Source organism: Labeo rohita, chromosome 22, assembly GCF_022985175.1.
Source record: "Labeo rohita strain BAU-BD-2019 chromosome 22, IGBB_LRoh.1.0, whole genome shotgun sequence".
Taxonomy (NCBI): Eukaryota; Metazoa; Chordata; class Actinopteri; order Cypriniformes; family Cyprinidae; genus Labeo; species Labeo rohita.
The window spans coordinates 66,421,553-66,445,104 of record NC_066890.1 but is presented as its reverse complement, the minus strand read 5'-3'; the positions used below and the strand labels follow the sequence as shown (position 1 = coordinate 66,445,104).

The 23,552-nt window shown below is 36.3% G+C and overlaps 2 protein-coding genes and 1 long non-coding RNA gene across 12 annotated transcripts in view; 1 reads left to right on the top strand and 2 right to left on the bottom strand.

Annotated features, from left to right (window-relative positions):
* Nucleotides 1–1,122, bottom strand: part of tasora (transcription activation suppressor a) — a 44,831-nt gene extending 43,709 nt beyond the window's left edge. For all 8 annotated transcript variants that reach the window (XM_051094584.1, XM_051094581.1, XM_051094583.1 and 5 more), the window contains exon 1: nt 750–1,122. In XM_051094584.1, the coding sequence (XP_050950541.1) occupies nt 750–978 (229 nt within the window). In that variant the 5' untranslated portion in view covers nt 979–1,122. The remainder of the gene's footprint in view (nt 1–749) is intronic.
* Nucleotides 1,123–2,033: 911 nt separating this feature from the next.
* On the top strand, nt 2,034–3,417 carry LOC127153829 (uncharacterized). Its single transcript, XR_007825341.1, has 3 exons — nt 2,034–2,321; nt 2,437–2,482; nt 2,839–3,417. It is a non-coding gene; the product is annotated as an uncharacterized LOC127153829 (long non-coding RNA).
* Nucleotides 3,418–3,452: 35 nt separating this feature from the next.
* Nucleotides 3,453–23,552, bottom strand: part of arhgef3 (Rho guanine nucleotide exchange factor (GEF) 3) — a 68,590-nt gene continuing 48,490 nt past the window's right edge. For 2 of the 3 annotated variants that reach the window (XM_051095087.1, XM_051095088.1), the window contains 9 exons: nt 15,204–15,311; nt 14,565–14,735; nt 12,823–12,885; nt 12,203–12,299; nt 11,468–11,544; nt 9,728–9,985; nt 9,210–9,380; nt 7,861–8,047; nt 3,453–5,353 (listed from right to left, as the gene is read on the bottom strand). In XM_051095087.1, coding sequence (XP_050951044.1) covers nt 5,025–5,353; nt 7,861–8,047; nt 9,210–9,380; nt 9,728–9,985; nt 11,468–11,544; nt 12,203–12,299; nt 12,823–12,885; nt 14,565–14,735; nt 15,204–15,311 — 1,461 coding nt within the window. In that variant the 3' untranslated portion in view covers nt 3,453–5,024. The remainder of the gene's footprint in view (nt 5,354–7,860; nt 8,048–9,209; nt 9,381–9,727; nt 9,986–11,467; nt 11,545–12,202; nt 12,300–12,822; nt 12,886–14,564; nt 14,736–15,203; nt 15,312–23,552) is intronic. The other variant, XM_051095089.1, reaches the window with a different exon arrangement.

Sequence of the window (23,552 nt, the reverse complement as noted above, 5' to 3'; positions counted from 1 at the left end):
ACTCAGAAGTACTCTAATTAATTAGAAATGGCACCAATTAAATTACTCCCAACAGTGACTCTTTAAATGAATATTTAGAGTGTTTGAATAAAAATTCTTTAAAAAGAATCTTCAAATGCATGAAAGGAAGTTTAGAATGTTTGAACAGAATATTCAACTGTTTGAATGGAAGTTGGAACCTTTGAAATGTTTACACCGAATTCTTTGTAGAATCTAAACAGGACATTTGAATTGAGGCTTTAAATGTTTAAATACAAATTCAAATTATATTTTCTAAAGTAACTGATTTAAAAAAACTGCTGGCTCTTTGCACTAACTTATAATTCATATTACATGTATTTATTTAACTCATAATAATGTATCATTATTTCAAATTCTTTATGGCTTTTAAAATAATAAAATCACTGAGGTCTCTGAATGAAATGTAGTGTTCCCCACTGTACCCCAGGTGACTTTCGGGTGTGGCAGATCAACCTGTTACCTGAGGGAGGGTACACACACACACACACACACACAGACAGATTTTATAGTATCTCATATTATGGGCTGCTGCAACCGGATTTCTATTTATACTGTCATAAATTACTGAGCTGCCCATCTAGACAGCATTTCTGGGAATCAAAGGCGCAACACGTTTCTGAGATGCACAGAACTGTTGTCTAGGTTTAGGGCTCTCTAGAATTTGAGACACAAGACTCCGTGTCTTCAGTCCCGAGTAACGGAAAGACAAACAAAGCGGGCCAGCGCACCTCTCTTTTCTCTGCTCTTCCGGGGGATGTGGAAGTTGAGTCGCGGCTGCTCTTCGGCAGGTTTCGCGGCCCGTGAGACGCTCTTGACCCGTCTCTCTTCGTCGGGACCGTCCGGACATCCATACTCCTCCTCCGTGGCGCCATTTTGGCTCCATGAAGGCGCAGCGGGATTATCTTTCCCTTTGTCGCTGAATTTCCCTCCTCGGTGCTCCATCGCTGCTTTATTCATGAGCTCCAGACATGAGCGGACGTGGATCCTCCTCGCAGCGCTAATAGCTGGAGGCAGCGTGGGGTTTGTGTCTGCTGAAAGCGCCTCGCAGCACACATAAACACACACACATGTACATGCCCACTCATACCCGCAGTGTGTGGATGTGAGCAGATCGCAGCAGCGCCGCCCAGCGGGCTCCATCATATCGCTGCTCAATCAGCTGAACTCAAGCGTCGCCTGCAGGAGTCAGTGCTCAACTGCACAATGTCCCTTCAGTTCATCACCAAACAAACAATAGTTCATATACACTGTATATTAGTGTTAAATACTACATTAGACATTGTCCGAGCAAAGTGTGGGTGAGCGGTGCTTGCAAAACGACGTTAAAGTTGGCTTGACACTTTCCCAGTATTTAATTCACGCTTTTTTATTGTTATTGCGTTGCTAGCTAAAGTGGGAGTGTTTTGGTAGCTGTTATCGAGTTTCTAAAAGGTAATGTTAAGATTAACCACCTTGTTTTTCCTCTTACAAATTTTTTTGTGGGTCTGGCTTCCGGTTTCACCCACGTCTAGCTATTTTTAGCAGTACAAACCAGCTAATTTTGCTGCTTGATATTGCAAATTGGAGTGTCTTACCGTATTATTTTAATGTAATGGGTGAGACTTCCGGTTCATTATCCGCTATAGGGAAACATTTCACTAGATGTAAACAACACTGGTCCAGAAGCGCTTCCTGTTTTTTTTTTTTATTTCTCATATACAAATACATCTTAAAGGTGCTAATGTAACATTTTCATCCAGTCAAATGTTATGTTGGTTGTATTTTTTGTGATGTTTGTGTAAAGTAAAAAAAAAAAAAAAGATACAGAAAGTGTATCGGGACCAGTATGTTTACATCTAGCAAAATGGTCTATAACAATAAGAATAACAACGTGCAGTAAAAGGTGTTTTGTACAGCTAAAATCACTGGACGCAGATGAGATAGAAACCAGACCAGACAGGGAACCGAAAGTCTCGCCAAATAATTTCACTTCTCCATAGAAGAATCAGGTGGATACGTTTAGTGTTGTTTTGTTATTTATTTAATTTTGTTTTGTGTGGGCAAAAAGGTTTGTTTGGTGACTTATGAAGCACTGGTATTTTGTCCAGACTTCTCTCAAAAATGCAGCTTTTCACATTACAAGATATTAACTGATGGACTGGAGTGGTGTGGATTACTTGTGGATTATTGTGATGTTTTTATCAGCTGTTTGGACTCTCATTCTGACGGCACCCATTCACCACAGAGGATCCATTGGAAAGCAAAGCTGCATTTCTTCAAATCTGATGAAGAAACTCATCTACATCTTGGATGGCCTGAGGGTGAGCACATTTTCAGATTTTTATTTATTTAATCATTTATATATTAAATTATTCATTAAATTTTTTTTTATGTTTTTGGGGTGAACTCTCTACGGCTGCCCATGTACAAAAGCAGTAAAGTACAAGCACTTCTCCAAATCATGATATTTTGGCCAAAGAAAGTAAGTATGGGATACAATAATATGGGAAATGATGATAAAATAATAATAATTAGAGGAAGAAAATGTGTCTAAGTAAAATAAGCAAATAGTTATTATTGTCACATTTATAAAGCAATGGGAGATTGTCTAACTTTATTGTTTTTAGAAACCTTAAGGCTCAAAATAGTTAAATAAGGGATCTCCTTCTGTAAATGGGTGAAATTATATCTGCTAAATATAGAATGACAGTAAACTGAATGATGAATCTGTCCATAAGACAAAATCTTACATTTTAGTGTTCTCTACAAATAACAAAGCAGATGGTATTAGCGAACTGCTACACTGGCTTTCATCTGTCGTGTGTTATTGTTCTCCAGACTCATCCAGGTGTGAGTAATTATCCATATGCACACATAACCATCATCATGTGAAGAGGGGCCTCACCCAGGGGCCGCGTTACTGTCAGGGGGGATGCCAGACAAGAAGGCACCTGAGATAAGTGGCTTCTTCAGGGAATATCACACAATGAGGAGCTCCAGCCATATGTCAGACCTGTATTGCATCATCAATAGTAATAATCTTCCTGAAGGAGTTTAATCTCAAGAGGCTCTGCTCTCACTAACCTAGACTGACATTAATATTTATTTCTTTTGAAATACTTTCATTGAAATGTACTTTTATTTAGCAAGGATGATTTAAGTGATTAAAAGCAACATTGATAATAATCAGAAATGTTTCTGGAGCAGCAAATAAGCATATTAGAATGATTTCTGAAGGATCGTGACATTGAAAACTGCTGAAAATTCAGCATTGATCACAAAAAATAAATTACATTTGACTATATATTCACATAGAACACAGCTATTTTAGATTGTAATAATATTTTACATTTTTACTGTAATTTTTTTATTTTAAAATGCAGCCTTGATGAGCATAAGATACTTTTATTACCAACTCCAAACCTTTGAACAGTCGTGTACACAGTCAATGTGTAAGAAAAGGGTGGTAGTAGGAAAATGTTTAATTGTCTTGTTCATCAGGAGCTAAATACATAGAGCTTAGTGTTTTTAAGATTTGACTCCCTGTGGTCCTCATTATAACATGTGATACACTGCACCAGAGCAACACTAGAGGGACTCAGCAGTCCCTGAACGTTATTTTCCACTGTGTAAAGATGGTAAACATTCAAAGATGAACTTGACACGTTTGCATCAAAACACTTCCTAAACTGAAAGCAAAGCAATTCAGAGCATCTCGTGTTACTACCCTCTTGCATAACTACAATGCTTATTATTTATAATAATCATTAAATACAGGCTAATCTGAATATTTCATAAAAGACACTGGCACGGTTTCACAGACAGGGCTTAGACGAAACCAGTATAGGGCGAATTATGTAAAAGAGAGAAATGTTAACGGTTTTTAAAATTTTTATTTGATTTTCTTCATTTTATTACACACTGTCCATCATCCAGTCTCTCCCATTGTGTTAAACATGCATTTCCACCTTCAAAATCTTCCATATGGCCCCGTGCGCTCGCTTTTCTCATCATTTCTGATTTCTAGAACATTCACTCTTTCTTAAATCCAATCCAATTCCTTTTAATCCAACACAACCAAATAGAAAAACAAAAGTGAAAAAACAAACTATAAATAAACATCTTATATCATACATTTCAATACAATACTTGCAAGAGAGAAAGACAAAAAAAAAAAAAGAAATGTAAAAGAAACAGAATAAAAGACTTTTGAATAGTTCTTATAAACTGAACGCTGCACATCTGACAATACAAAACACGGCCTAGCGAGTAAACCAGATCACACTGAAAACCACCAAACACGTTTTGGCAAAGGTTGTTCTTTTTACAGCATAAGTTGTCGGTTTCAGCGCTCACAAAAACACTATGACAGAGATTTAGCTGATCTGCATGGCACAAGAGACTCGGCTTAGGTTGCATTTATGCTACAGTGTATAAAATTGATATTTCTGCCACAATGTCAATCACACAGGAAATAACTCACTCCCAATTCTCCAAAGTGATTAAATTGAAGTGCTTCACAGAATTCATTTGTGGATTCTTCAATACGTGATTATTCACCATTGGATCTGGCTCTGACATCGACGTAGAATATGCTGAGAATATGTAATACGTTCCTTATTCAGAAATACTACGATCGCCCTATACTCGTGACTATAGTGAAAACATTCGACTGGTCATTTTTTATTAGTGATCACTGAACGAACGTTAAACACCTGAACAATATTTCACCAATGTGACACTTTTCTTGCGCTCAGTAGTGCATCTGAGTTGCAGACAGTGTGATTGAAGTGAAACGGTGGCCCCAGTCTTACAGGGTGTGGAAAGGCAGATGATCCTCACTGTCAGTTTTTAAAAGACTGGACTGCCACAAACAACAGCACAGTGAAAGAAAGGCACGAGAATAACACGCAAGTTAAGAACCATCGACAGCAGCGTCAGTTTCAGAGAAGTGCTTCCTGGCATTTCTGTAACACAATACTGAACAGGATCGCTGGTTAAGCAGAGTCGCACTTGTTTATGCATCACACTTTCACAGGGGTGACGGTTACATCTGTCAGGTCCATGTGTGGGCATTCGCCGCTCAGATCCGTGCTAGGGTCAGTGGTGTCCATCATGCTACAGTCTGAGCAGTCACTAGGCTGCGCGCACGGCCTCGCTCTGTCCTGAGATGCTGTCTGCGGTGAGGGGAACGATGGGTTGCGGGCCGCTTCGGATTCTGCAGATCCCACAGCTTCTTTGGCTTGTCGAATGCAGTTGAGCCACTGCTGTTTATTGAAGGCGTCGCTGGCCTGGAAGCAGTGCGTCTGCAGCTGTCCTCCGCTGCGAAACGCCACCCGGAAAAAGTTCTTGGCTGGACGAAAACAGAGATTGATTATGTTTATAGCAGCTGTTGTAAAGCAGGCCTGTATAGTTCAGAACTGTGTGAGGTATTAAAAATATATAAATTAAGGCAGCTGTTTTTGATGCCACAGACTTCAGATAAACTACTAATTAAAAGTTTGGCATAATTAAGATTTTAAGTCTCTTATGTTCACCAAAGCTGCATTTATTTGATCCAAAATATAGATCATAAAACAGTAATATTGTTATAAATCACATGAAAGCTGAATAAATAAGCTTTCCATTGATGTATGGTTTACTATAATAGGCCAATATTTGAAAATCTGGAACTTGAGGGTGCAAAAAAATCTAAATATTGAGAAAATCACCTTTAAAGTTGTCAAATGAAGTTCTTAGCAATGCATATTACTCATCAAAAATTAAGTTTTGATATATTTACAGTAGGAATTTTACAAAATATCTTCATGGAACATGATCTTTACTTAACATCCTAATGATTTTTGGCATAAAAGAAAAATCGATCGTTTTGACCCATACAATGTATTTTTGGCTATTGCTACAAATATACCCCAGTGACTTAAGACTGGTTTTGTGGTCCAGAGTCACATATATGGATTTCGTTGCTCAGGAAACTTTTCTTATTATTATTATATTAGTATATATTGAAAACAAGTTATTGCTGCTTAATATTTTTGTCGAAACTTTTGAATGGTTGTGTATGTACCCTAGTAAAAAAGTAATTTTTTAAATTTAAATGCATTTAAAATGCATTTATTTCATACTAAGTATAGTTCAAATCTATTAACATATTTACTGACATATCACTCGAGACTTACTGATATAAACATTTTAATAAACTTTATTTGGAGTGCTACTTGTGCACAATGCACATTTCTTAATATTAAGCCTAAAATGTGTTTTAATGTCAGTATTGATGAGGACTGCATGATCTTTAAATAACATCAGTTTCTAAATGAAAATATACTTGCAACAGTTCCACTTTAGCACAATCAAATATACTTCAGTAGATCTTTATCTGGACTTCAGCACTACTTCCAGCCAATTAAAGTGCATTAAGTACAAAATTAGTTGTTTCAATTTTGCAGACATTAAATATATCAGTTTAGTACACTAAATGTACAGTTGCATGATATTTTTATTAAGTACATAAATATGTAAATGTATTTGAAGTATGCTTAGCATGAAATAAATGTATTTCAAATACATTTTTGTATATTTATTTTTCACTAAGGTAGGATTTACTTAATTAATGAAACTTTTCAGTAAGAATGCATTAAATTTACAATAAAGAAATTTGTTACAAAAGATTTCCATTTCAAATTAATGCTGTTCTCTTTTTATTATTTGAAGAATCCTTAATCAAATTTTCCACAAAAATATTAGGTAGCAAAGACATTTTCTACCATTGATAAAAGGAACCATTATTAATAATTGAGCAACAATAACTGATAATAACCGATCAAGAAAATCAGCAAATTTGTCATCGCAAAAATTAATTATGTTTTAAAATATATTTGGTAACACTTTACAATAAGGTTCATTAGTTAACGACATTAGTTAACATGAACTAAGAATGAACAATACTTTTACTGCATCATTTATTATTCTTAGTTAATGGTAATTTCAGCATTTACTAATGCATTATTAAAATCAAAAGTTGTGTTAACAGTAGTTAATGCACTGTGAACTAACATTAACAAACAATGGACGACTGTATTGTTATTAAATAACATTGACAAAGATTAATAAACAGTGTAATAAATGTATTGTTCATTGTTCATTCATGTTAGTTATTACATTAACATTTACATTTACATTTAGACATCTAGCTGACACTTTTATCCAAAGCGACTTACAAAAGAGGACAAAGGAAGCAATCAAAATCAACAAAAGAGCAATAACATGCAAGTGCTATGACATGTCTCAGTTAGCCTAACGCTGTACACATAGCAAAGTTTTTTTTTTAATTATATAATAAAAAAAGAAAACAAAATAGAAAAAGAAAAAGCAAGCTAGTGTTAGAGGCCTCCTTATTTTTGCTTTTTGTTAATTGTATAATAAATAAAGATAAAATAATAATTAATTTACTAATATTAACAAATGACACCTTATAGTAAAGTGTTACCATATATTTAATTAAAAAACGGTTTAAACTTTTAAACTATAATAAAATTTCACAATATTACTGCTTACAAATAAATGATTAAATAAAATGGCTACATTTTTGACTGGTAGTGTATTTATAGTGTATTTGACTGGTAGTAAAATCCCATTATAAAGGACCCTCTTCCTAAAATATAAAGGCAGCTATATATTTTAATGCATAAAGACTAATATAAGAGTCAGTTTCTCTAAACTGTAATGTGGACTGCCTGGATTTCCCGGACCTTAACTGAACATTCAGATTTTTTTTGCTCTCACATTTTAAATATTCTGGCCATTTTTAGGACTTTTAGTGCAATTCTTGCCCCAAGCTCTGATGAATTTTTGACTCACTCCGCTCATTGTTGCTGAAGGCTCCTCTGATGGATCCACCCAGTCGGATCTCTCCATCCTGCAGGTCTTCCCACTCCAACTCTCTGACGGGGATCGGCTGCCGGTAAAGCTGATACCACAACTGCTCATTCTGGGTGATGGGTCGTGTGATCACCAACACGTCCTGAAACAGGAACACGTGCAGCTTCTGCAGAAAGAAAGAGAAAGGAACAGATTTTGGTTTGTTAGTGAGTATAGTTTCTTAATAATGTTTGATGCAAATTTATCCATTAACTTTTAGCTGCATAATTTGTTACTATAGCAGTAAAATGACTTCACTAGGCAGGTGAACGTCTAGTTAGGGGAAGCTACACTAGTAAGAACCTAAAACCAGAATCTAAAAGTCTGAATATAAAACTTATTATAGGTGTACCGTAGTGATTTAGGATAAGCCACGCATAAAACATGGTTTGGAAAGTGGATTCATGATGTACTATTTATTATATAAATTTTGTAAATTATGAACAAAAAAAGTTGTAGACTGCAGCTTCAAATATTGGTTTCACTGCAAATTTTCTACTTATTTCCTGAGTTACGTAGGATCATATGCTGAAGTGATCAAAACTTTGCTTTGCTTTTAGCTCCTACAAAGATTTTTCCAAAATCTACTGATAAAACTAATACATTTTGAGATTTTTCAGATTAAGAATTCAATGGTTTTATTGAATGAAATATTAAGCATTTACATTAAAAAAGCATGGAGGCTTAAATTATAGAAATGTACCACTCCACACTCTTATTTAGGTTTGCCATCAAATAAAGCCATTTATTTTGTCAGTTTCTGAAAAATCATAACAAGAGACTTTACATGAGAGATTAATCTTTAACTTAATACCCAATTTATTGGAGGGGCTCGACTAGAAGTACTACAAGTAAATCACCTGCAATATTTCAAAGATTTTTTTTACTCTTTTTTTTTTTTGAAATCAAAATTTGACTATAAATGCACAAACACTTAATTTATTTTAGCGATGATATCGGAACACTCATCACTAAATTAATTATGCATCGTAATGAGGTCATATATTTACATTACATTATGGGCAGTAAATGTTACATTTAAGTTCCGTGTTTATTCTCACTCTGCTGAATCTGCAATAAACTTCACGTTCTTGTTTTTGTGTGTTCTGTGTGTGAGACCAAATAACATTTTTGTAATACTTTTCAGATTTAAGGCCACTATTCTGTAAAATCCAGTGACTAGTTCTTAAGGAACGTGAGGGCACGTCCCTTTTCTCTGGGTTTTCTTCAATGACACCTGGCTGATAAATTACTAAGTCTCAGAAACAGGACAAGACTGAAGTTCTTACAACTCCTCTGTTGTTCTTGAGATCTCCGTGGCAGCTGAGGATCCGTGAGCTGTCGATCAGCAGATCTCTCTGACCGCTTTCCAGATACAGCAAGCGCTCTTTATAGTAACGGCACTCCGACTCGCCCGTCTGTGTGTTAATATCAGCCACGATGCTCTGGATCATGTTAATCTATGAAAGACAAAGCAGCAAAGAATAGAGACAGAACTTAAACCGCATACATACACTGCTGTACATTGTAGACAGACATTTTGATATGGACATGAATCCATTTGATTATCATTTTGTTTGTGTACACAATACAGGAGTCACTCATAAAAGTCTGATAAGGTTTTGTTATCTCACAGCTGTGAACAAAAAACATGGATGCCAAATGTTAATCACACCACACCAATTTAATGTAAATTTGGTTGTCAATAGCTAAATGAACTATGCGCACAGAACAAGATTATGTTTTCTTTTCATTTAAAGTTGTAGTGTAAGACTAGTACAGGAACGTGAAGGTGCCAGTAACTCACAGCTTCATCGAGGTGCTGGCGGTCGGGGTGGTCGTTCGGTGTGTGTTTGAGGATCTCTCGAAGCAGCAGCGGGTATTTGACCAGTCGACTGCGCGGGATGTCCAGGAAGTTCCAGAGGTCCAGTTTGCGACTGAAGGGTGACTCCAGACAGCGCTGGAGGAAGTCGTGCACCCGATGGTCCTGTTTTTTATGGTCCAGCAATGCTTTGGCAGCTACCTGGTTACTGCAGTAGCCGTTGTAGGTTTCAAGACAAGGGAGCTACAACCAGAAAGAAAGAGAGATAATCAGTGTCCAGTCCTGCTCCTAGAGGCCACACTCTTGTTGGCTAAAAACATTTAAAAATATATTTTATCTTCATTTGTGCATGTTTTTTAAAAGATTTATTTTTGGCATTTTTGCCTTTATTATGACAGGACAGTATAGAGATGACAGAAAGCGAAATGTGAGAGAGAGAGGGGGTGGGATCAGGAAAGGTCCTTGGGGTGGGATTCGAACTCGGGACGACTGTAGCACAACAGTTCATTTTTGGGTGAATTATCCTCCTTAGCCGCGTTTAGCCACTAAACTTACTAACTACCACGTTATAAGGAAAGGCGATCGCAAAGATTCATAAAAAAAAGCTTATACACACTTCTGCTGTAAGTGAAACTGGATCATGAATGATTTGCGTGAACATAGACGGATATATGTAGATCATGAGACGGATTCCATTCACAAACAAATGTACGTTAATCTACTGCATCTTCATCTGCTCAGATGTCAGGAGTAAATGACGACCACTATGTTCATTATTACATCCAGCAACACAACACCTCAATCGCTCAATCGGAGATATTCTTGTCTAACTTACATCCCTGCTTCGGCATCGAAACAAGGAAAGTTACTGGACTGTGACAGCTGGTCTAAGGTAACAGCTCATGTCAATCAGCTATCGTGGGAGCGGCCTCTGTGGGTGTGATGGCACACCAACAGGCATCTGAGAATGGCTTGATTTGAAAAAGGGGATATTATTTTTACAGATTAATTAAAAACCACTGCATGGATTATTATCATTATAGGGTAGATTTGTACATACACTGCCAACACACATTAATGTTCAAACAACATGAAAAAGTGAACATAGCATCTGATGACCCCTTTAAATATTGCACTATGTAAGGGTATAAAAGGCAATTTCAGACACAGCTAATGATTAAAAATTTGACGCATTTCTTTTGGCATTTAAAATATTTATGGTGGTTCATCACTGAGTTATTGATTCTTAATCATTGTTTGTGATGGACCTCTGGCAGGAGGGTTTTATCCAAATGTACTGGCAGGCGAGACACCCCCAAACAGGGTTGGCAGGTTTTCACAACATAACCCACGTGTCGACGGGGATTTGCCATTGAAAATTGCATTCAGGGGGAAGCCAGGATTTGAACTCAGTAGCCCTATATGTCGGCGCACTACCCACAAGGCTATCTGCGCCAACAAAATCTGAACAGATTTTAAAACACTAAGCATCATACACTTGCCATAAATGGTTAACAGAGAAAAAACTGTTAATCAAACACTGAATAGTTGTTCAGGTTGCTCTGAAAACAACAAACTCGCATGAAAAAACATGCCTCATTTCTAAGAAACGAATGAAAAATTAAAACAGTATGTATTTTAAAATCAGCAGCCTAAATCTTTTCATTGGTGTTCATCAGATGGAGAGAACTTCATAATACAAGCATGACAGTGAGATGATCTTACCCAGTCTACCAGGATATGGCCCACGTGATCTGTCGAGCCGTCCGGCTTTCTGGCCTCTCGTAGTTGACTCAGCAAACCTACAAGATCAGAGAAACGGCTCAGGTCTTTTGTCATCACGTCAATGTGTGATGCAACCTATGATGTTGACAAAGGGTTGGCCTATATTAAATGTTTTCATATTTCAATCAAAATGTTGCTTTTAGTAATTCAGGTAATGGACATTGATCTACATCAATGAGTCAACAATATTTGCAGTATATAATGCCACATTTATTAGAAAGATAGAGCAGATGATAGATGCAAGTGCATTGGTTTAGGGTTGTGGAGTGGTTAAAGAGGCTTCTTAAAAGATGTAATTGTTTCAGCTGTTCGGGTGAAGGTTTTGGACCGCAATATTATGCCTCGTGGTGAAGAGACAACAGAGTTGCTGATTTGATTTAGTTGCTTTGGCATGTTTTTATTGTGATCTTCTGTGCTTTCATGCTGCATAATAAAATCCACTTATTAAACTAAAAATCAATATTCCATCTCCATTTGCTTAAGCAGTCAAGTTGCATCATGACTGGCTTACCATACAATTTCCATTATTTTGTGTTCTGATTTGATGTTGTTGTGTCCAGTTGCACAACAGTTCATTTTCGCTTTGGATAAACAAATACTTGTAGCTGAAAATGTGTCACGTTGCGCCACACTGAAAAACACACACAGATGAGAACACATTCACTTCATGCTCACCTTCATGCAGTGGAATGAGGGAGTCCAGCGTGCCGAAGATTTGATTGAGCTCATGTTCTGTCATAATAGACAGCTTCAGCATGGGGTCATGATACGCCTAAGATGATATCACACATCAGAAAAAGAGACACTCAAACCTGCCCAAACAGAACTGATGAAATATTTGGAAATTTGACTGAAAAACATGATAAAAATTGGAACAGAATGTAGAAACAGACATCATAAAGTCATATGCTGGGGCAGGGCTTTCCAAACGGAATAAAGAAATGTAAAATAAATAAATAAAATAGGTCTGCAGTTGAAATTAAACTGACAGTGCAATAAGGCTGTGATTTAGTCAGATGTGCTGCATGTTTCAGAGTGAAGCACAGCACTGTTTACTTGTGTTATGTGTTCAATATTTTCAGATGTTGTCAGTGTCTCAAAGCAGCTCGCTTCACAGTAAACACTGACTTAAAGATTTTCCACCAAAATAAACACTTGAGGGTTTAAAGTTTAATGTGAAATCAAATATAGGGGATATTAGTGCAAAATAACTACATTTTGGAGATTTTATAAGCCGGGGTAAAACCAGGATTCATGGTTTTCATGCAGTGATGTTAAAAGCAGAGTATATGTACCTTCTTGGCCAGTTTCAAGTCCTCAATCAGGTCCTGTTCTCCCTGAGAAAGCTCAAAGATCGCCTTACGAACAGAGGACAGGAAAGAAACAACAAAAGAAAAGAGAAACTTCAGTAAGATATATAATCTTTGCAGACATTCTGGTTATACTTCAAATAGGATTTAATCATTTGTAAGTTAATTTTATACATGCATTACTATGTGATAACTGGTCCAAGTTAAAAGTCAATCTATCCTCAAGACTATAAAATATTCTAGCATGGAATAAATTATGCACCAAAGACAAACACTTAGAATTCGGACAAACAAACAGCCCCATTTAAACTCACGTCATTGGTAAGTCAGACATTCAAATCAAAAGTGCAAAGTTTACAAGCACTGTACAATGGTACTTCTATACATGTAGATTTGAATTTTTACTTAATAAATAATAATGTTGCTAGATGCCAGGAAAATACAGTGTCTTGTAAAAGTATTCATACCCCTTCATTTTTTTGTTGCAGCCTAATGCTATACTTCTATATATTCCTTATTTTCCCACATCAGTTCACACTCCATACACCATAATGACAAAGCACAAACAGGTTTTTAACAACTTTGCAAATTAATTAGAAATAAAAAACTGAAATTATTCTATTGCAAAAGTATTCATACCCTTTTCTGAGACACTTCAAATTTAGCTCAGGAGCACTCATATCACGTGTAGATGTTACTACACTTTGTGTAGACTTAACCCATGCCAAATTCATTTGAATGAGTATGATTTGGAAAGTCACACACCTCTCAAATAAAAGGTCTAACAGCTGAAAATGCATATCAGAGCAAAAACCAAGCCTTGAGGTCAAAAAACTGCCTGTAGAGCTCATAAACAGGCTTGCATCAAGGCACACTTCTGGGTAAGAGTTCAGAAAAAATTCTGCTGCATTAAAGGTTCACAGAAGCATGTAGCCGCCATTATCCATAATGGAAGAAGTTTGAAATAACCAGGACTCTTCCTAGAGCTGGCTGCCTGGCCAAACTGAGCAATTGATGGAGAAGGAATTGGTTTGACTGGTGACCAAGAACCTGATGGTCACTCCAGTTGAGCTCCATGATCATATGTGAAAGACAGGAGAAACCTACAGAAGGACAAACATCACTGCAACACTCCACCGGTCGAGTCTTTATGACGGTGTGGCCATACTCAATCCTCTCCTCAGTGAAGGCACATGAAAAAAACACAGCAAGACTGGCTTATAGAGAAAACTGTGAATGTCCTTGAGTGGCCCAGCCACAACCTGGGCTTGAACCCAATCAAACATTTCTGGGGAACCGGAAAATGTCTGCCAGCCCCCATCCAAGCTGACACAGCTTGAGAGGAGAAGAGGTGAGGAGAAGAATGGCATATAACTGCCAAATGCAGAACTTGTGGCATCATACCCAAAAAATACTTGAGACTGTAAAGGTTCTTCAGCTAAGTAGTGAGTTAAGGGTATGAATACTTATGCAATGTTCGTATTTCAGGGTTTTATTTTTAATCAATCTGCAAACTTGTCACAAATATGTTTTGTGCTTTGTCATTATGGAAAAAAAGTAATTTAAACCAGTTTAACATACGGTTGCAACATAAAACATGAAAAAAATTAAGGGGTATGAATACTTTCGCAAGGCACTGTATTTTAAAGTTCAGCTGAGTATGAGACTGTCCTGACCACAAGTTTTCCACAGTGGTAACAAATCAGATCTGACTGTGGTGAAGTCACCTCTTGTCTCTTGATCTCTTTGGAGGACAGCATATGTCCCAGGCCCACATCGAATGTCTCGCTCCACAGCTTGCTGTCGCGGCGTTTGGTGATGGCTGGCGCGATCTGCCTGGCCCAAGGCCGTGGTGCCATGATCTCTGGTCTGCAGTCACTGCGGAAACTGATGGAGCGCTGAAGAGAACAGAGAAAACAGTTCAATAAACTCTTCCATAAGAAAAATTGATTTTTCCAACTATCATTTCATATGTCAAGCTTATAAGCTCTAATGAACACCAATCTGTGTCTAATAAAAGAACTGGTAAAGCAAACATTGACAAGTTTGTTCTCATACAGAAAAGAACACATCAGCATTACTGGAGCCAGTTGCATAAACTTAGCATCTATGCTAAGACTCTTAAGAACTAGTTTGACCAACTAGCAGTTAACTAAAGAGGTAAGGAGTCTTATATTTTGAATTCAACTTAGATGTAAGTTTTTATGTAACTGAAAGTTCCAAATTTTGACTAAAAAAAACATTAGATGACTAACTCTTAAGACTAGTCTAAACCTTTTATGCAAACGGCCCCAGAGCAGAATGCTAGCACATCTATAATAAGTTAAGACAGGTTAATGGAGCAGATCCTGTAGTCAGGCCTGTACCTGCAGCGTCTGTCCAATGCGTTTGAGCGGAGCAGCTTTGACTGGAGGGATGAGACTCGCCAGCGACGTCACTCGAGACAGAGGCTTCACCCGCTTGGTGCTGGGCTCCTGAAGATCAAAAACACAACAGATGAACACCTCACACCTGCAGCCATTGAAGATTACACAACTCATGTGGTCATGAGGCTTCAGCCTGTCTGAGTGGCTCCGGGAAAATCTCCCACCAAATCTCCCTGTAGCATAATGTGATGCACACTCAAAGGTTATGATTAAAAGGTTTCCACAAATACTTGCCTTAGCAGTCACAGATATCTCTGATTCACAGCGTTAACATCAGCTTTACTAGACATGCTAGGGTCAAATTCTGTCTGTGCAAGTATGTAAAATAATTTAGCTTGTAGCTATGAACACTGAGTGTTGTTTTGTTAGAAATTTGTCTGAATGCAATTCAAAACTAGTGACGGGCAAGTTCAAGATGAGATCAGATCGGCCCGTAACCCTACCAGATTTGGTACTCCTCCCTTACGTTCCAAATTTAAATAAAACATTTATAAACATTTTCTGTTTTACCAGATTCTGAGGGAAATACTGTGTAAAATGTCTTCATTTACAGCTATTTGTATAGCCTTTAATGATGATATAGAATAAAAATCATTAATTCATTTGGTATGTGTTTGTGCAGCTTTTTAATAGGTATAGATGCCTCATTTACTAAATACAGTGTACTCAATGAAATTTAAACATTCAGTAAGAACAAGAAAGCACTTAATGCTGAATGCAAAAAAACAATGCAATATTTGCTTTTAAAGGAGAAGTCTACTTCCAAAACAAAGATTCACATATAATTTACTCACCCCCTTGTCATCCAAGATATTCATATCTTTCTTTCTTCAGTCGTAAAGAAACTGTGTTTTTTGAGGAAAACATTTCAGGATTTTTCTCCATATAATGGACTGATATGGTGCCCCGAGTTTGAACTTCCAAAATGCAGCTTCAAATGATCCCAAATGTGATTGTAAACGATCTCAGCCGAGGAAAAAGGCTCTGATCTAGCAAAACGATCGGTTATTTTCATAAAAATAATACAATTTATATACTTGTTAATGCCCAACGATCTGCCTAGATTGTTTGTTCCGGTTCATGACAGTTAGTGTATGTCGAAAAACTCCCATCTCATGTTCTCCCTCAACTTCAAAATCGTCCTATATCGCTGTTTTACCTTTTTTGTTAAGGGTGTTTGATCCGGTGTTGAAGTTGAGGGAGAAAATACGATTGGAGTTTTTTGAGATACCCTAACTGTCTTGAGTAAAAAAAAAAACAGAGTTCAGGGAGAGAAAGACAAGACGAGCGTTTGACATTAAAAAGTATTAAAACTGTATTTTTTAAATAAAAATTACAGATTGTTTCACTAAATAAGACCCTTCCTCCTCGGCTGGAATTGTTTACAACCGCATTTGGGATCGTTTGAAGCCACATTTCCTCAAAAAACATAATTTCTTTACGACTAAAGAAAAGAAAGGCATGGACATCTTGGATGACAAGGAGGTGAGTACATTATATGTGAATCTTTGTTTTGGAAGTGAACTTCTCCTTTAAGGTAGGAACAAAGTTTGCATGTTACAATTACTTACAATCCATCTCAAGTGATCCAGTGGAGGCTGCAATGTAAAATTATTTATACAGCAATTTACTTTACAATATTTGAACCACTTAAATCAGACTGACCCCTACAACAAATATTTTCCATATGAATCTTGCAGTAAATAAATGTACTGTTATTTAGAAATAATGTCTATAATTGTCTGAATAAAAATGTCTAAATCTGCAGTTTCTCAGTTTTTACTGACACTAACAAGACAACTAGACAATTACCAAGATTCAGGACTGAAATGAGGCTGCCAATGCAAAGCATGAAGACAAGCACAAGCACATATCATATCAAAGCTTTCAATGTCTGTTCATCAACACAATCAGCAGTGTGCCTTATCATATCTATGTGAGACAGTCATACTGGAGTCTGGAGATCAAACACACACACAAGGAAATGCCATAGAAATCTACTGCTTCACATAAATTGGAGCTGTTCAGGCTGTAGTTCTAAAACCAACACATTCAAACAAACAAACATACATATATATGTCATTTTTAATCCACAGATTCCCCGTGGAATTCCTTATGGATTTTCAGTATGGCAGTTTTCAACTAATGAGTTAAATGATGTCTGTGGTAAAGAGACATACCATTTATTTATTTATTAATTTGCAAAGTCAAAGACAGTTTCTGTCAAATCTGTCAACACTCTGAAAACATTTTTGTCCCTAAACTATAATTAACTAAACCCATACACAGACACTTATACATCTCATGTTAGGTAATACAAAACTCTTATGTGAAAAAAGCAACCTGATTGTATAATACACTGTATATAAATTACCTTATTGCATAATCTTTGAGCTGAAGATGTGGACAAGCTCCTCTGACTCGCTGAGGTTTGCTAATATGATTCTGCTTTATTTGACCAGATGCATAATTGTAGATATGGCTACTGGCCAAGCGTTCTGCACCGGTGCATCACTGCACTATAATATGATTGCTCAATAGTTGCTCATGTAGGTCTGAATGTGCCTCCCAGACATGTGGCCTGATTTGTCCGGGATCAATGGATGTGTATCATGGCTCATTGAGGGTAATGCTGAGGCACAAAACTCCACTGCTACAAAGTACAACCAAATCCTTTGAGAATAGATATTCAGAAAAAGACTGGAAAATAAAATTGGGATTGAATAAAAACATGAAAAGACTCATTTTGAGAAATTTGAAATTTTGCCCCAAATTATGTGTTTTCCATTACAAAATACATAGAATTTTACCAGTTTATTCATATTTGAACAACAATAGGCTTCACTCCAGATTAAATCTGTTTTATAATAAACTATATTTTATTTTTTTCCCAAAGTTCCTGTGTTTTAAAAAAAGCTTTTCTCAAATTAATGCTGTAAAGTGACTCTCAGAGCAGCTCTGGAGATGAAGTTTACAGGTACGTGGAGTGTCTCATATAGTGAGGTGGCAGATGCTGAAAATATCACAATCGCCACACGTACTTCAGCTCATTTATTGAGACACTCAGACTTCGTATTTTAATAGCAGCCTTTTTATGTTTTAACTTAGTTCTACTTTTGATTTGATTTATCAAAATCCATGATATTCCACATTATACAGTAAATTCTGATTAAATGAGAGGATTCTGCCACTATATGATGAGAAGTGGTACGTTCCATGCAGTAACAGGACTCTTTTTAACCTAACAAACTGTTCACAATACTACTCATCAGTAATCAGTAATGACCGTAGTATGCATTGTTGACATCTGACTCATAGCATGTGCTTTGAGTCTCCATCTCACACCTACAAACCCATTTCCTGTTTAGCTAATGGGTTATAGGCCGACAGCAAACCCACAGGAATCCCAAAATAGCCCTTACATAACACAAAAGACCACGTCGCCCTATTGTGGAGAGGTTATCCTACAGTATGTGAGTCACTTAACAGAAACCCCCACCACTTACACAAGCCAAACTAACATGACCTTAAAAAGTCATGAACACGTCACAGTTCTCTATAATTATTTACTACAGGCCAATACTACATGAGGTCAGCCAACTTCTTACAAATTCCATTAAAACCCACACATAAACACAGGCGCTACAAAAGATGTATACAACACTGACCAACAAACAACTGAGCAACTGTGATCACCCACATTTTCAGCCATCTTGAATCTGGAGGTGATTTTATTCATTTTAAAAACACATTAAACAAAGTGTCCAATATTACAAACCAAATCAACCATTCCAAAAGGAATTGCAACACTACAAAAAGTGATTCCTTTTTGAGCATCTCATAAAAGCTCTGTATAGAACGGTGTATTTATAAAAAAAACTGTTGGTCAGCTCAGCAAATCTGCATGTCCAACTTGAACTTTATGATTATTCTGTGTCAAATCAACCAAATTTCTCAAACTTCCCAGACTCAAATTTTTGATTTTGCTGACTTTTTTGATAGACATGTATAGTGATGAAAGCCAAAATATTAAAGCTCATTGACGAATATTTACTGAGTTATCCAATATTTTGTAGAGGAAGATCAAGTTACTGGGGGGGTAAAAATGACTTCAGAAAGATGGCAGCATCATCATCTATATTTTTTTCACAGAGATTGGTAGGTCTTCTAGTCAAATCGGTTGACTTTAGCAATATTTGTTGCATTATGTGCCAAAGGTGACCATTAAAAAATGGGGAAACAGCACTTTTTTGCCTGTAACTCAAGAGGTATTAAAGATGCTTTCCTTTTGGCATCTTTATTTTTAATGCCCTATGATATTATTGGGTCCAGAGATATTGGAATTTCATTATGGCTCCCGGAGTAAATCATTAAAATGTTTACAACATTTTCAGTGCTCAAAAACCAAATGTGGGTTTGTTTGCAAAAATATTATACTTTTTTTTTCATGCAATTGTTTTGATAGAGGGAAACCAGATACAATTCTAATTTCAACATTATTTCTTCTTCAGACATTGTTCTTTAAACAAAGTATCAGCTGTACACAAAGTAAACATTCAACTATCTGGACATTGAGCCTCATTGAGATCCCCATATTTCTGGGACTGAATGATCTAGGGCAGTGCTTTTCAAACCAGTCCTGCGAGCACCCCTGCCCTGCACATTTTGTATGTCTCCCTCTTCTAACACACCTGATTCAACTCATCAGTTTGTTAGTAGAAACTGCACAACATGAATTGAATGTGTCTGATAAGGGAGACATACAAAATGTGCATGGCAGGGGTGCTTCCAGGACCGGTTTGAAAACCACTGATCTAGGGCTTTGAAAATTAACATTTCAAAAGAAATGTTTATTAACAACTAGAATCTAAAATCATATTGCAATATCTTTAATACTTATTGAGTTATAGGCACACAAACTTTGGAAAGAGAAAATTTATGCCACTCAGTTATGTTCAATGCAGTTGTTTTGACAGAAAGAAATGAGATACATCTCTAGTTTTAACATTATTTGTTCTTCAGACATTCCTCTTTAAAAGAAAAGAAGCATCATATTTTTTCAAACTGACCCATATTTGGGTTTAGACCACTGAAAATGTGTACATTTTAATGATTTACTTCTGGAGCCGTATTAAAAATCCATTATCTCTGGAACCGAATCTCATAGGGCATTAAAAATAAAGATGCCAAAAGGAAAGTTTGTTAAGACCCAATATCTAAAAAAAGCATTAAGATATCTTTAATACTTCTTGAGTTACAGGCATGCAAACTTTGGAGAAAAACTTGAAAAGTGCTGTTTCCCCATTGTTGAATGGTCACCATTAGCACATAATGCAACAAAGATTAATAAAGTCAACAGATTTTACCAACAGACCTGTGTAAAAATAACATTATGATGCTGCCATCTTTCTGAATTCATTTTAACCCCCTGTAACTTGACTCTGAATCTCAGGTGAAAATTGTTATTTTGACCTCCCTCTACAAAATAGTGGTTTACTCAGTAAATATTCATCCATGACATTTAATATTTTGGCTCTTCAGGAAAAATATTAGCAAACTAAAATACTAAAAATAAAAAAATAAAACAACTGCAGAACAATGGTAAATGTGATGGTACCCTTTACCTAAGCCTTAAGGAAGCATCTTAACACAAATATTGGATTATTACACTACTCAACTATTCTGAAAAGCTGTTTGTGCGATTAAATGAAATGCGTTATTTGTCTTTCAATAACTTTTAATTACATATATTTTTTCCGATCAATTTGTTTCTGTTGTTCTGCAAATTTTCGCAGTCTAAATCCAATAGGAATCTGCATAATTGGGAATTAAGTGTTAAGACTTTACCACCCAGATTCCACATCAGGTTCAAACTGGTTATTCAAATTTGTCACACTGACCAAGACAAAATGCTTTCATTGAAATCTACTTCTGTGTTAGCTGTGATTCATACATTACTACACTACTGCTAATGGACCTTTTTTCCCTGTGAAATTTGACTGCACCTTCAAAAGTTGGTCAAATGAAGTAGCGTATCTTAGATATCCTATCTGGTTTGGTAGTTTACTAAGTTTGAACTGAAGCTAATACAACTGAAAGCAGTTCTCATGAGTACCAGAAGTTGAGAAGGGTCCATCGTGGAATGGGCTCCAGAAACAGGTCAAAGTGTCTGTGCAGCTGTACGCAGCAATCAAAGAGAAGCTGCAGATGTGCTCTGATGAGAGGGGTCTGAACTAGAGCTCCCGTAATTAAGATGAAAGCATGTGGACTTGATGGCTGTACACATGTCTTTTGATGTGTTCTGCTGAGAGGGAGTCGCTGCTGTGGGAAAGTTTGAGTCATGCATTGATCAGGGCGGAATGACACCCAAACTGCAGTTAAACCCTGGGTCTCCCAAATGTCAGGAGAAAAAAAAATTCACACGTATCACAGGGGGAACACTGGGCTGGTGCTTGGTGCATTTTCAATTCAAATAAGTTTACACAAAATATTAATAAGAATATTTACTTAAAAAGTAAACTCTAAATGCACATATGTGACCCTGGACCACAAAACCAGTCTTAAGTAGCACAGGTATATTTGTAGCAATAGCCAACAATACATTGTATGGGTCAAAATGATTGATTTTTCTTTTATGCTAAAAATAATTAGGACATTAAGTGAAGATCACGTTCCATGAACATACTTTGTAAATTTCCTACCATATAGATCAAAACTTGATTAGTAACATGCATTGCTAAGAACTTAATTTGGACAACTTTAAATGTATAAATCTCAATACTAAAATATATATATATATATATATATATATATATATATATATATATATATATATATTTTTTTTTGTTCTTACAGCATTTTATTATAACATTATCAATCATTTTTGCTGTTAAAACAACTGCATGTTCAGCCATAAAAAACATTAGAAATAAAATACTTAATGTAATGAATTAGGACGGTATACACCTTATTAATAAAATATATTATGCACTGAGACACACAATAAGCTACACAGCATGCTAAGCATTTTCTTTAACATTTATCATTGGTAAAACGCTTACTGTTAAACTTTGTACATTCATACTCTGTGTTCATACTCTGTTCCAGTATGCAGCACTGTAAATTTCATGTTAAGCATCATTAATGAGAAAGCTAATGATAATTTTCTGTCAGGACATTATATAGATTTTTTTCCTACTACCAGCTGTTTGTGCTGCATGTCCTAACTGACCAAATTTGATGTCTGATTTATTTACGTAAAATAAAAAGTTAAATAAAAAAAAACTTCTTTGCATGTTCATGTTCACTCTTAAAAATAAAGGTTCGAAAAGGGTGTTTTTGCAGTGATGCCATAGAAGAACCATTTTTGGTTCCTTCAGTGAAGAATCTTTCAGTGAACAGTTCCAAAAAGAACCATTTTGAAGAACATTTAAAATCTAAAGAACCTTTTTCGACTATAAAGAAACTTTTCTGCATGTGAAAGGATCCATGGATGTCTAAGGTTCTACACAGAACCATTGATGCCAATAAAGAACCTTTATTTTTAAGAGTGTTGCATAAGAGCAGCAGAAAGCGTGTGAAATTTACTGTCACGACAACCAGATACATTGCGTGCAAATTTGCTGAAAGACGATGGACGTATCAGTAAAACAGCTTGCAGTCAATCTTTTCTGAGTCAATCGTACTACTGAAAAGAGATCAAAGACATCACAACCACAACAATACCAGACACGGAAGCTAGAAGGACAGTGAGGATATTCAATTTCAGCCTCACAGCTGAAAACATATTATCCTCACGAAAGCAGAACTGGTCTCCCTACTCATTCACTTTTCCCTGTGTCGCCATAGTTCCTGTGAATTTTAAATGCTTATATGTATAAAATTATTACTGAGCATTCACAAAGTAAAAGGCCATGTGCTTCCAGCAACTGCATTGTGATGAACTGGAATGTCAGCTGATAGTTTTACAGACCTCCCTGTTCTTCAAACTAAACTGTGTGAAGTGATCCATGAGACATGCGACTGACACTCCTGAAGAGGGACATAACGACAATCCCACATGTTCAGAGATGTGACTGATCTGTAAAACCCAGTACAAAGAGCCAATGCAATTCCTGAAGTCAACATGCAAAGATCATGACTTCCACATGCAACATCTAAACTTTGCTTTTAGAGAAAAAATAACTATTTTTATAACATCTGGTGACAAAAATGGCTTAACAACTGCATTCATTGCGCTAAGAGAAGTAGTTAACCAGTCAGTAATTAGACTGATTTAAGTTTTACTAA